We start from the raw sequence: 13,134 nt of genomic DNA on the forward strand, positions 1-13,134 counted from the left end.
TGTGTTTGGTGGGCTTCCTCCGGGTACTCCGGTTTCCTCCCACAGTCAAAAGACATGCTAATTGATTAGATTAGGCTAATTAGTCTTCCTAAATTGCCCATACTGTGTGTATGTGTGCCCTGTAATGGATTGGCACCCTGTCCAGGGTGTACCCCACCTCGTGCCCTAAGGCTCCAGGCCCCTGCGACCCTGAATACAGGATAAAGCGGTATAGACAATGAGACGACGAGACTAACGCTAGGTAAATTGAAGGACGCAAATGACAACTAATTGTAAAATTTCTGTTTTGTTTTTTTAAACCAGTTTATCCTAATGCTTAAAAAAGAAGGGGGAAAAAACAAAAACATACACCAGTGTTGTAGACTGACTTTAATTATTAATTTATCCTAAATAAATGTTTTATATGGAATTCCACACAGTTGACTTTGGTTTTATGAAAAATAAAATAAACGAATTTATTCGTTAAACTTATTTATTTTAGCATATGTATTTAATGCTAGATGTCTTGTTTGCATTTTTTTTTTTTGTAATTAGAAGAAAAAAATCATATAGTATTCGATTAACATGTGAATGATTTGAACGATTTCCGCTCTTGTTCACAAACCTCCGCCCCAGGATCCACAGTGGCCAATGAAGTACGTTTGTAAAATGACTGACAGGTTGTACATCCAAACGCAAACAGGAATTCCAAACAGGAAGTCAGCTTTCCAAACGGGTTTCCTTAGCGGTTTAATGCTTAACGTCTACTATCCACTATCTTAGCAGATTATTTGTACAAGTAAGAATATAATAGAATATAATAACAATATAAAAATGCGTGTGTATGTGTAAGCGTATATTAATAGATAATTCTATAATGTTAAATCATGTGCTGATTATTTCCTCCTGCATCATCCCATAACCAGTAACGGTTGCTAGGAGACACTTTGTACCAAGCGTTGACACACAAACCCGTCGCGATTTATCTTTGACAGACATATAAATGAACCAATCACAGAGCAGGATTAGATCTCTGGACCAATGAAACATCAGCGTTTTTGGAAGGCGTTATGTTAAGACGCTGTAAGGGTGAAGGGTTTGATGCAGCAGGAGTTTGTCCAAGCTAAAGGAGGTAAAGTAACATAACATTTATATTTTAAGAAACATTATAACACTTTGCAGTGGGCGAGTTGCAGATGTATAAGATGTATGTTTTCTCCTTACATGAAAAGCCGTTTTTTAGTGCACATGGATAGCTAGTTAGACAAAAACAAGGAGTCGATGCTAATTGAGCTAATTGAAAGCTCCTGACTGTTTGAACATAATCTCACGTGCCATGATAGTTTTGCTGCTCCTGTTAAACCATAATTTAGCAGACTCAACCATTGAGCTGTTTTTAATGTAATAAGGTTTTCATATAACTGCGTTCTATTACCCTAAGCAACAGAGACAAAAAGTTAAATATATTGTGCTTCTATAAATGTTCACATTCATGCATGTATGCCCAAAACTAGCTTAAATAATAATGTCCAAGAACCTGACACTGTTTGCTAGTACACACTGTCAGAGGTGCCAAAACTTTTGTCAGTGTGGCCAGATTAAATTATCAAGGGTGTGCCACTGGTCATGTTTTATCCTGTGTGTATGTATTACACTAGAAATTAGTCTTATTTATTAGAGTTGAAAATAATCAGACAAACTATATACGATTGTAAGTCATAAATTATCTGCACTCTGGCTGTTGAATTTATTTTAATTTACTTAATTTTTTTTTTTTTTTTTTGCCATAATTTTTTTGTTCATCTGTCTCCAAGCTTTTGTATTCCTTCATAAAAAAAGAAGTTTTATTATGAGCTGTGAGCCACGAATGGGGCTCTTTTTTCCTTGTGGGGCGACCAAACGGGTGAAAGTCTGATTAAGCGAGATCGGGATTATAGGGTGGAGGGAGGATGCTCCAAAAAAAAGTTTTTGCTGAGTGTTGACAGTGTGGGCAGACGTGCATTGTCATGCAAGATCACAACATTACAACATCCTTCGATACTGCATTTAACCCTAAGTTTAGGCTTCAGCCCTTTAATAAGTGTATCACTGTAACAAACACTGTTGATTGTTGAACCTTTTTCCTGATAATGTTTCAATACTAGATCTTGAGAATCCCAGTAGATTTTCCAGCTGATGGTTGACTTTTGAACTTTCTCAGTCAGCGATTGAGGATGTTTTCGTTTTATAATCTGCTGTTTGTATCCTTGTCTTGTCACCGGTAATGATTCTCTTTAAGACACTTAAACCCTCCTTAGAGTATCGATCCACATATTGTTCACAGATATTCAAACGCTCCTGTTTTTGCTCTTCTGTGGGTTGTTTCGGCACCAGGTACACCCTCAGACCACAAAAAAAAACAGATCACAAGTGGAGCATCAATTTTTGCACGCACTGCTGTTACAAATGAACTGATGTAATATGTTCACACCTGCACAGCAGTGACTTGGGGAAACACGCTGATACAGTAAGTGCAGCAAACTGGAGTTTTAATATAACCTGAGTGCTTTTTTTTCTTTTTTTGCGTTACCCTATTTCTTGCATTTCCTATAATTTTTTTAATAAGGTCTAATGATATTTAATTCCTTAATAACCATTAATTTGCATTTAGATTTTTAGCCAGTAACTAATTATCCTTTAGGCAATTAATTTGTCTAGTCAGACAAATCCTTTAGGCAATTAATTTTTAGTCAGAGAGTAAAGGTTTTTAAAATATAGCTGCTGGCGTTAATGCGATCTGCCGCCACCTTCAGGTAAAATGTTATATTATATAATTTTTTATCATTTTTAATTATTAAAATTATTACTTTTTTGGTTGATTGATCACATGTCTCACAGAAATTTGAGAGAAGCTGTAGGCTGGCCCTGGGATTGTAATTTGGCCACCCCAAAAGATTGACCATTTATTTCTCTTCTCCAAACATAGACTTTTTAAAAAAAAAAATTTATTTCTGACATGTTATTAAAATTTAAATGCTTGGCAAAATGGATGCATTTCAACTTGAGTAATACCGTAAAATATTAAAGTGAAATGTGCTGGTGTCAGGGCTTCTTGGAAAAAACATCACACCTCATATGTTACTGACAAAAAAAATGTGTGTTTCTTTGTTTTTTTTTTTTTATTTCATGTTTGTCATCTTGATGGCTACAGCATGACGAATCGGGCCAGACATGGATAAATATGTGAAGGTGAAGAAGATCGGAGAGGGCTCTTTCGGGAAAGCCATTCTGTTCAAGTCTAGGGAGGACGGTCGCCAGTATGTCATCAAGGAGATCGGGATCTCCAGGGTGAGCTTCTGACGGTTCTTGTTGGATTCTAAAAGTTTACACACAACAGAATTCATGCAGCACATTTATCGCTTTCATTTACACTTTACAGATGTCTAATAAAGAGAGACAGGAGTCACGCAAAGAAGTGGCCGTGTTGGCTAACATGAGCCATCCCAATATTGTGCAGTACAAGGAGTCGTTTGAAGGTAAAATTCTTTGAACTCTGAAGGAAACGACTTGTGAAGTTTTATTGAGCAGGCACCGTTTCATAGTTTGCTTAGAGTTAAATTTGGTTTTGACTGAAACGAGAATCATTTACTTGGTTCAGGAACATCTTATAAATGTCACAGGAATTAAAAATAAAGATAAAGACATCCTGCCAAAGATTAATGGAGTCATTTGAGCACACTGTGGCAGGCTTGACAGGCGGACGCTCAAGTGATGGAGCTACAAGTCTTGGAATTGAATTACAGGGAGTTTCTGCATGATCTAATTGCTTTAAAGAGAGTCGGAGACAAAACAGAGAGCTGTTGTTTGGTGGTTGTGATGCATCAAAGGTAGAGGTAACCAACTGGTGTAATGTTAATTTTATATTTCCTTGTCTGCAGAGAATGGTTGCTTGTATATCGTGATGGACTACTGCGAGGGAGGCGACCTCTTCAAGAAAATCAATAACCAAAAAGGCCTTCTTTTCCCTGAAGAACAGGTTAATGGAGAAGTAAAGCATGTGCTGGTTGTCTCACCAGCACACAATCATATAGGCTACTGATACAAAAGCCAGTAGATATACACTGCGCATGCAGTGGAAAATCTCTAGCCCATAAAACTTGCAGATGAGCAGATTTGCAAGGTTAAAAGATTTACAAATATTGACCATCTGTTGGGTAAAAAGATGACAAGGTTTGGTTGAGATCTTGCCAATATAAATCAGAAGTTTATGACTATCAAGTAGAAAAAAAAATCTGAGTGCTGAGGATGTGAAGGGGTTTTTGCAGGTTGAAACACATTAAAATATCACTAATTGCAAATAGCTTGAAAAGCTCTTAATTAAATGTAAAAACAGCAATCTGAAACAATACACTGAAAAATAGAGTGGCATGAATAATATGAGGGAAAAACCATCATGCACAAACTTGTGCTAAAACTTGAAAAATGCATTTTAAAAGTCCAGGCCACTCTATTTCCTGTAAGTGTCTGATTTGATAACAGCTTAACTACATAGAAAAAAAAGGTTTGTTTGACAGCACTTGATGGATTAACCCACACAATGTACAATGGGGAATTTCAAGGAGCTCTGTTCAGATCTGAGAAAGAGGATCGTAGATTTACGCGAGTCAGGAATGTCACATGGAGCCATTTCAAAGTTGGTGGAAACCAGTGAATGTGAATATAAGTACAAGTTAAAGGGAGGTTTAGCCACTTCAACATTGTGAGGGGATCTGGGTAAAATAGTCAGGCACAACCAGATGGTCAGGAACTAATTCTACATTAATATAATATAATTTTATGTTTTTATATTTTCGTTGCTTTTTTACATGCTCTCTTTCACACATTCTAGGCTGTAATATTATAAGCCTTTATATCTCTCTTTCTCCTGCAGATACTCGACTGGTTTGTGCAGATATGTCTGGCTCTTAAACATGTACATGATCGTAAGATCCTCCACAGGGATATCAAGTCACAGGTACTGATTAAAACTCCATTACAGCTAATAACCAATGATTAAGTCATATGTTTTTGTATAAAATTAATAAAATTTATTATTATTTTTTAAGAACATTTTCCTGACTAAAGATGGTACAGTGCAGCTAGGAGACTTTGGGATTGCCAGAGTTTTAAACAGGTAGGGTGCTTTTTGATAAGTATCACTATCACAGCTCAATATTATTTTTTTAATGATTCACAATAAAATAGATTCTAGCTAGGTCTATGGACATTTTGGTAATGTGTATGAAGTGATATTAAAACCTTCCAGGAAAGCCTGTAATGGTTTACGATTCTCAACGATTGCAGAATCTTCCAGCCTCTGCAATAGTGAGCAGTTCACAGTGATTCCAGAAGCTTCTATCTCCATCAATAGGGGCGAGTCTCAGTGATGCCAGAAGTTTCACAGGCAGTGGAACGTAGTGACAGTGTTACAGTTAGAGGGGTCGAAGTAGGTTAGGACTCGGTTGTCCTACTTAAAGTTATTGCAGAAGCTTACGCTGTACAAATTTTCTGTGAACAAATTTTTAAACCTCGAACCTTATGACAATCACTTTTGATAAAAGGCCGACTAAATGAGATGTGGTTTAATATTCTTATAATATGTTTTGTGTGCAGTACCGTGGAGTTGGCCAGGACCTGCATCGGGACACCTTACTATCTTTCCCCAGAGATTTGTGAAAACAAACCATACAACAATAAAAGGTAGTGTGTTTTATATATCATCCGTATACACATTGAAAGGTGTGTGTGTATACAGTCAGGTTCAAAAGCCTTTTTTTTTTTTTTTTAAATAATACTAAAATACTCACTCCTGTGTGTAACCACAATGAGTTGAAATGAATCAGTCAAGGTTTGAGAGTGTCTCTTTAATTCAAGCGATTTCACAAAAATATTGCATTAACAGTAAGGAATTAAGCTTTAACGACGCAGCCGTTTGTTCAGTAAGAACAGGCTCAAAAGAAATCGGACAAGCCTGAATTAGCTTGTTTAATTAGCCTGGAAACTCTTAATATGTAGTCCAGTTGAAGTGATGAAGTGAAGGAGGCTATCATTGAGTTTGAAACTGTAGGAGTGTGCCCAATCATCCATGCGAATGAGAGAGGATCTGATCATTTTCTCAAAATCAAACGCAGACTCTGCAATACCAATTTGGCCTGGTACCAAATTATCCGCAGCTGTGGACTGCTGCTTTAGACGTAAGACGAATGCTGCAAAACTTGCTTGTCTGAGAAAAGAATCTGAATGTTAAAGTTAGTCACCTGACCTTATCCCAGTAGAGCACATGTTGAAGACAAAACTGAAGGCAGAAAGACTCACAAACCAGCAGCAGCTCAAGGCAGTTTGGTGGTTGTGGCCTGAAAAATCACCTCAAGGGAGACAGCTTTGGTGATGTCCATCGTTTTCAGACTTCAGGTAGTCATTAACTGCAAATGGTTTACATCCAAGTGTTTTAAACAGTCCTAATATATATAATTAATGGTTTGTCCAATTACTTTTGCATTCAATGCTTTTGTAGTAAGTGTTTGATTCCTAAACAGTAAATGCAATATTTTTGTTTTACTGAAAGTCTGCACTTAACATCTACTTAGCACACGTCGATTGCTTAATTTTTTTTTATTCTTTTTTTTTAAAGCAATTTTTGTTTCTTCTCTTTTCTAGTATATTACTAATAAAATCTAGAGTACTTTACGTACCAATTGTAATTGGCTTTGTTTGGTTAGGATGCATTATCTGATTAATGTAAATAATCCATCCCTATTGTTACATGCTATATATAATGAAAATGTAGTATATGTATATTTTAAAGGAAATGTCACTATATAAATATTTATATACAGTAGTAAATAAATATAGTTAAATTTTCTTTAAACCCCTGTCCTTGAAAGTCATGTCCCCTGACAAAAAAATAAAGGAGATAGTGTGATGATACCTGTAGATGTCAATCATATACCCTATTATTATTATTATTATTATTATTATTATTATTGTGAAATCCAAGCTCTTGAGCTGTATATCAGACTCGTACTTCCCCTATCTCAAAAAGGTGTTTCTTTTTTAAAAATTGTTTTTGTTATTCTGTGCTTTACCTGTGTGTCCGTGCTGAATGTGCCTAATGCAAGAAAACCTGTGTTGTTCTGTTTTTTTTTTTTTTTTTCCTTTTCTCCTATCCTTGTGTCTGCTAGTGATATTTGGGCCTTGGGATGTGTCCTATATGAAATGTGCACACTTAAGCATGCAGTAAGTATAAAATTCAGTCCATTGCAGTGCTAATGTTGAAGGTATGTGTGGGGAAAATTCAGGTCTGTCTGTGTTACAGCAACTCCTTAGTTGCTAACTCTTACTGTTGTGATGAGTGTTGAAGTATAATCGTCACTTCGCCTTTAAATAGCTTAGCCTGCCTGATCAAACAGGCATGCTTTAAATACCCTGTGTGAAAGGAATTCAGTAATTAAAGATATAGCGATTTAATGTGCAAGAGCTCTAGGGAAGCCTTTTGTCTTTCTTTTGCTGTAAAAAAATTTTCTTCTATACTGCAGTCTTCTGACAGTATCTCAAGCTGTGCTGATAAAGTTCAAAGTAAATGTCCATAGTAATTTATTTGATATGCGTGTTTAATTTTTCATTTATTTTTTTCCCTCTCTCTCTTTTCCTGTACAAGTTTGAAGCTGGGAACATGAAGAATTTGGTGCTGAACATCATCCGAGGTTCATACCCCCCAGTGTCGGTGCATTACTCTCAGGATCTGCGTGCACTCTTGGGCCTGCTTTTCAAACGCAACCCCCGGGAGAGACCCTCCATTGGTGCAATACTGGACAAGCCGTTTCTCGCACGCAGAATCCAGAAATTTCTCTCCCCACAGGTTAGACTCTACTTTTTTTTTTTTGGCCTGAGCACATAGACAGGATTTTAAAAAATAGTTTACGGTGACAAAAATCTACGGGGTCAATGTAGAAATATTAGTGAATGTATAAAATGTCTTAAGTCTAGTATTTTGTATGTGTGGCAGAAATGAGTTGTCCTCTCCGGTTTCAATGAATTAGTTTGGAAACATGTTAGACAATGGGTGTCCTGATGGAGAATAATCCTAATTTACTGTAGAAAAATCCTGACCAAAACAGGATTTACAGCTTAATACAGTGGAAAATAGCTCTGAGAGAAAACAGCGTCCGCAATCCCCCTCGCGATTAAAGGTGCAGAAACAAACTGTGGGATGTCTCAATGTGTGAGATTAATTTTGGGTGCGGTTTATTTATATATTTATTTTTAGCTACATGATGGCAAGGGGGGAAGGGGACAGAAATTTAGTCAAGTGGATTGACTGGAATGGAACTTGTTCTTAAATCAGGGACTACCTGTATTTATACCGCATTTGTAAAAAAAAAAATTATAATAATAATAAAAATGCATCCAGATTGTTTAAAGAGGCCTTGGGTTTGTTTAAGCTTAATTTAACAAATAAATACATTTCGGCATTGTTAGGGGAGTTTTTATGAAATTTTGAGTTCAGTTACATCATAGTGTGTGTACGGTTTTGTGTGACTGTGTTTCAATACTCTGTTTTATTGCGTATTTCACTATTTAAAGCACGCTGTGTTTGTGTGTTTATTTCAGCTCATAGCTCAGGAATTCAGCCAGCCTTCTCTCATCAAACAACCCAAAATAAGTGTCGCTCAGGGAGTCCCAGGTGAACACACTCCATCTTTGACTCGCATGCGCACATACACACAGTAGTTAAATGTCTAAATGAACATGCTGACATTTTAAATCAATAGTTAACAAAGGAAAACAATTCTACTGCACTTTATACTGAAAAAAAAATATTGGTAATTACCTTGTTATTGCAGCTGTGTGTAAGATACTATGTATGAAAATCAACAAGCAAATCTGTACTAAAGAACAGCATTTAATTTTTCCCAGCCAAGCATCCAATCTCTGGTCCGGCAAGTGTCGCCCCTTCTCAGAAAATCACCAAACCAGCTGCCAAATACGGAGTGCCTTTAACAGCAAAGAGAGCTGCTGATGCTGTGCGAAAACCAGCTGATGCAGCCAGGAAACCAGTAGAGAAGAAAATTTGGCTCAAACAGGTGTGGGTTAACCTGTATGAAATAGAAACTGATGCAGAGAGAATTTAGCAGCAAACACTGACACCCCTTTTAACAGTGCAAAAGTCACATGAGTGTAATCTTCAAGTATAGAAACCAGAGCGAGTTCATGTCTCAGATGGCTAGACAGTGTGCTTGTCTAATGTGCGCCGGTGTCGTGTCGTGTGTTGTCCAGGCTCCCCCTCCAGCAGCAGTTCAAAGGCGAATGAGTCGAATGGAGGAGGAGAGGAGGAAGCATGAGGTACCCCAGAGAAGAGCCCTTTATTTCCAGCCCCCTGTACTAACATGCACAACTTGCTCTTCTTAAACTCCCTTAGTAACACTCTTCTCCTAAAACAAATTTTCAAGCCTCAACACTGCTTTTTATTCAGTCTGGACAAATACATCACCCAAATGAGCAAAGAGAAATGTAAGCTTAGTTCAGGAAAGATTCTGGTGCGTCTCTCTTTCTGTCTGAACATCCACTTTGAGATTATTATTATTATTTATTTATTATTATTTTTTTTAGATTTGCAGACCAAACTAGATTAAGAGGGGGAACAAAAATCCTTGTTCGCCGCTCATATAATTTTATGACCAATATTAGTCTCACAATTAAAACGTGTACAAATATTTCTTTTATTTTAATGTAACCTTTACTTAACTTTATACAGTTAAACCTTGGATTGTGGAAACGTGCTTATAATCCAAAGCACTCATATATCAAACAAATGTCCCTGTAAGCAATAATGGAAACTCAAATTATTCGTTTCACAACCCAGAAATATTTATATAAAAAGATAAAAAATCTAAAGTAAAAATAAAACAATTTAACCTTTGAAAAGAATCATGGCTGGTGTGAGGGAGACGAGAGAGAGAGAAGAGGAGAAGGCTGAGGAGTTATTGTGTTGGACAACTTTCACTATCACTGCTATCTGTTGGCTCACTGGAAACTTTTTTTCCTCTTATTGTGTGACTTTAACAAGAAACCTTTTTAATGACACTTGCATTTCGCAGAAATCCTGACATTGCATTGTGGTTAAACAGATTCATCTCCCGCACTGCTACAGCCTTTTTAAGCTTTTTTTTTTTTCCACGAGGGTTGTTGTTGCAGTACAGTTACTACACTTGGACACAAAATAATTAAAGAAATGCTTTACGCACACACACATGGTCACAATGTTGTAGTAAACGGTACATGCACTGGCGGATGTTGACTTTACAAGCGAGGCATGCGCACTGAGACTGAGTATGGGAGACGATTACCCACAATCCCACAGCGAGAGAGAGTTCAAACGTTTGCCTGGTAGTGTGTCTTTATCAATTTTAAAACCACTTGGGGAGCATTTTGCAAACTGCAGCATCTTTACAGATGAAAAACCAACACACTGGTGTGACATTTATGAGGTTTAACACCAACCCATCCCCCAAACCCCCCTCAAACTGCAAGAATCCTGTTTTGTATGGTTTGGCTGAGTACTGTTTATTACTTGCAAAAATAAAATTGGTGATCTGGCCTGAGTGCATTGACGAAAAAGAACTTCTACCCTAGTCTCACTATTTCATGTTTATGATGTTCCACCATTAACTCTATAAGCAGGGAAACACTGCAAAGAATCATTAGGACACAATTTGTTTCCCCTCTTCTTTGACTCTGTTTCCAGTCAAGAACCAGTGTCTACACCGGTCACTTATTTTTTTTTTTTTTAATTTTTTTTTTTATTACCTTAAATAATGACTTGAACCACAATCAGTCACCCTTGGAGAGAAAAATGTTTTCCAGAAGATATCCTACTAATGCTGTATATGATGAAGTCAGTAACTGAACCAGTTTGTAGTTAAGAGTTTGGGAACGTGGTGAGAATCGTATTCTTTAACCTGTGTTTTGGTTATAGGAAGGAGCAAGAAAAAAACGGATGGAGCAGATGGAACGAGAGAGGAAACAGCGAGAGCAGGTTAGTCTTTATTCGACATTTCTGCTCAGACACTTCAAATGAGGGGATAAAAATGTATTCACGACTCGTTTTATTGCAGATGTTTCTCCTGAAGGCAGCTCAAATGAAACGATTCGAGAGGGAAAAGGTGATTACGTGTATCCAAGTTCATTTTCGCACCTGTATTCCACCCGAGTTATGACGAATAACATTTTAAATGTCTTTTCACATCAGCTTAATAGGATCAACCGTGCTCGAGAGCAGGGCTGGAGGAATGTCTTAAGCTCCAGTGGAGGCAGCAGCCCAGAGAGGAAGGTACCGTGTGCCTTTAGCAGTGACGCAAAGTACTTTTGCTCAGTAATCCTTTTTAGATTAGTGGCAAGACTAGCAATGCTAAAATATCCATTGGCATGAAATTTGTTTGTCTGCTTGCTTGTGTATTCACTTTCTTTCTGGAATTTTTCCGTTGGTGTCTAGTTTTTTGCAGGTGGAGGTATGGGAGCACTTCCTACTCCTGTACCAAGCCTCTCTCCTCTCCCCGGAGCTGCCCATGTGCCAGGTCCAGTCAGAGGATCCAAAGCTTCTGGAGACGGCAACCAGGCAAAGTAGGTTATGCCAAAGAGGGAGTTTCAGTAAACCAGAACTCTGCACTGTTTGAACAAATGAATATGGGGCTGCTAAAAATACATCACTGTGATTTTGTTAAAATGCTTCTGGTCTATCGTTTTAATAAAGGGTCGAACTAAACCATGGCATGGATAACGGGCACGATCATTACTCTGTCAAGGGCCAGGCACGGAGGACGAGTCTCCAAAATGAGACTGTCATAAAAAACGACTATGCCAACAGGTCTAGGTGCTTTTCATTTAGATACTAACAATAGTCATGGTATTTTTGTGTATGTGTGTGCGAGATTAATTTATCTATCCATCTATCCAGGCTAAGGGCTCAGGTAGTGGCAGGGAGGGCCAAACAGGTTGAGGAGTTCCTGCAACGCAAACAGGAAGCCCTACTCAATAAAGTCCGTGCAGAAGGCCAGCTGGTAAGAATCCTTTTTTTTTCCCTTCTTTTTTTTTTTTTTCTTTTTCTTTTTTTCCTCTCTGCTCTCGCTGTAATATTAAGGCTTAGTTATTAGTGACTTATAGTGACCGTATAGCTTCTGTTGACTTGAATGTGGCAAACAGGGGGCCCGGCAAAACCTGGCCACCATCTTTGCGAGTCGGACAAACTCGTCCCGAGGCAGGAGACCCAGGGTCAACAAAGAGGAGGAGGTAGGAGGGTGGATACAACCAAACGCTCCTTCCTACCCCGTTTTATTTGCATCATCCACCGTTCTCATTTTTAATTTTTTTCCCCCTTGTACAATTTGGGTTGTGAGTACTTGCCTACGCCAGCAGACTGATCACTTCCTCACCTTGCACGATGCTGTTAACCATGTACGCACTAATCATAATGCTACTGGGTATCAGTAACAGAGTGCTTTCATTTCTAATGAGCTGTTTGCCAAGAGTCTCAATTGAAGTGAAACTCCTGCTTTTTTTTTTTTTTTTTTTTTTGCATTTCTCTCCGGTTTAGTTTTTCCACTTACTGCAAATAATTAAACCAGCAATTAAGGAAAATATTTAGTTGTAGGGCTTGAAATGCCGACATAAAACTTGAATTGACAGTCATAGAGAATGTATAGCCTGCATTCAATAAAGTGCTTGAGAAATAACTAGTGTAAGAATTTTGTGCATCACATCTAGTGTTTGTTTTGTTTGATTCAATTCCTCTAGTTAGGTTGATTCAAGGATCTCTCGCGTTCTCGCTGCAATCAAACCACATCACACTACACTTAAGATAAGATATACTGTAACTTTATTCGTCCCACAGTGGGGAAATTTTTGTACTGTCCCTACTTTTTTACCCTTCTTTCTATTTGCTTTGACGGTGTATGAATACAAAATAGTTTATTTTAATAAAATATTAAACAGTTATACTTTCAATCTAATTGCACTGGAGTAATATTGCACAGTTTAAAATGGTGTTATTGCATAGTTGCTATTGCACAAAAAATTAAGTTTGTAACTATACTGTAAAATATTGTAACTTTTTTGCAAAATTCGAGATATTGTAACATTTTA

The 13,134-nt window shown here is 37.5% G+C and overlaps 1 protein-coding gene across 7 annotated transcripts in view; it reads left to right on the plus strand.

Annotated features, from left to right (window-relative positions):
• Positions 1–1,023: 1,023 nt before the first annotated feature.
• Positions 1,024–13,134, plus strand: part of nek1 (NIMA-related kinase 1) — a 32,202-nt gene continuing 20,091 nt past the window's right edge. The window contains exons 1-19 of one of the 7 annotated variants that reach the window (XM_053482003.1): positions 1,024–1,111; positions 2,303–2,485; positions 3,170–3,306; positions 3,398–3,494; positions 3,897–3,994; positions 4,889–4,972; positions 5,064–5,131; positions 5,611–5,697; positions 7,179–7,233; positions 7,655–7,855; positions 8,608–8,680; positions 8,914–9,080; positions 9,274–9,339; positions 10,973–11,032; positions 11,112–11,159; positions 11,246–11,326; positions 11,489–11,616; positions 11,747–11,866; positions 11,951–12,053. In XM_053482003.1, coding sequence (XP_053337978.1) covers positions 3,190–3,306; positions 3,398–3,494; positions 3,897–3,994; positions 4,889–4,972; positions 5,064–5,131; positions 5,611–5,697; positions 7,179–7,233; positions 7,655–7,855; positions 8,608–8,680; positions 8,914–9,080; positions 9,274–9,339; positions 10,973–11,032; positions 11,112–11,159; positions 11,246–11,326; positions 11,489–11,616; positions 11,747–11,866; positions 11,951–12,053 — 1,653 coding nt within the window. In that variant the 5' untranslated portion in view covers positions 1,024–1,111; positions 2,303–2,485; positions 3,170–3,189. Of the gene's footprint in view, positions 1,112–2,302; positions 2,486–3,169; positions 3,307–3,397; positions 3,495–3,896; positions 3,995–4,888; positions 4,973–5,063; positions 5,132–5,610; positions 5,698–7,178; positions 7,234–7,654; positions 7,856–8,607; positions 8,681–8,913; positions 9,081–9,273; positions 9,340–10,972; positions 11,033–11,111; positions 11,160–11,245; positions 11,327–11,488; positions 11,617–11,746; positions 11,867–11,950; positions 12,054–13,134 lie in introns of those variants that run through there. The other 6 variants (XM_053481969.1, XM_053481978.1, XM_053481994.1 and 3 more) reach the window with 6 other exon arrangements.

Source organism: Clarias gariepinus, chromosome 2, assembly GCF_024256425.1.
Source record: "Clarias gariepinus isolate MV-2021 ecotype Netherlands chromosome 2, CGAR_prim_01v2, whole genome shotgun sequence".
Lineage (NCBI taxonomy): Eukaryota > Metazoa > Chordata > Actinopteri > Siluriformes > Clariidae > Clarias > Clarias gariepinus.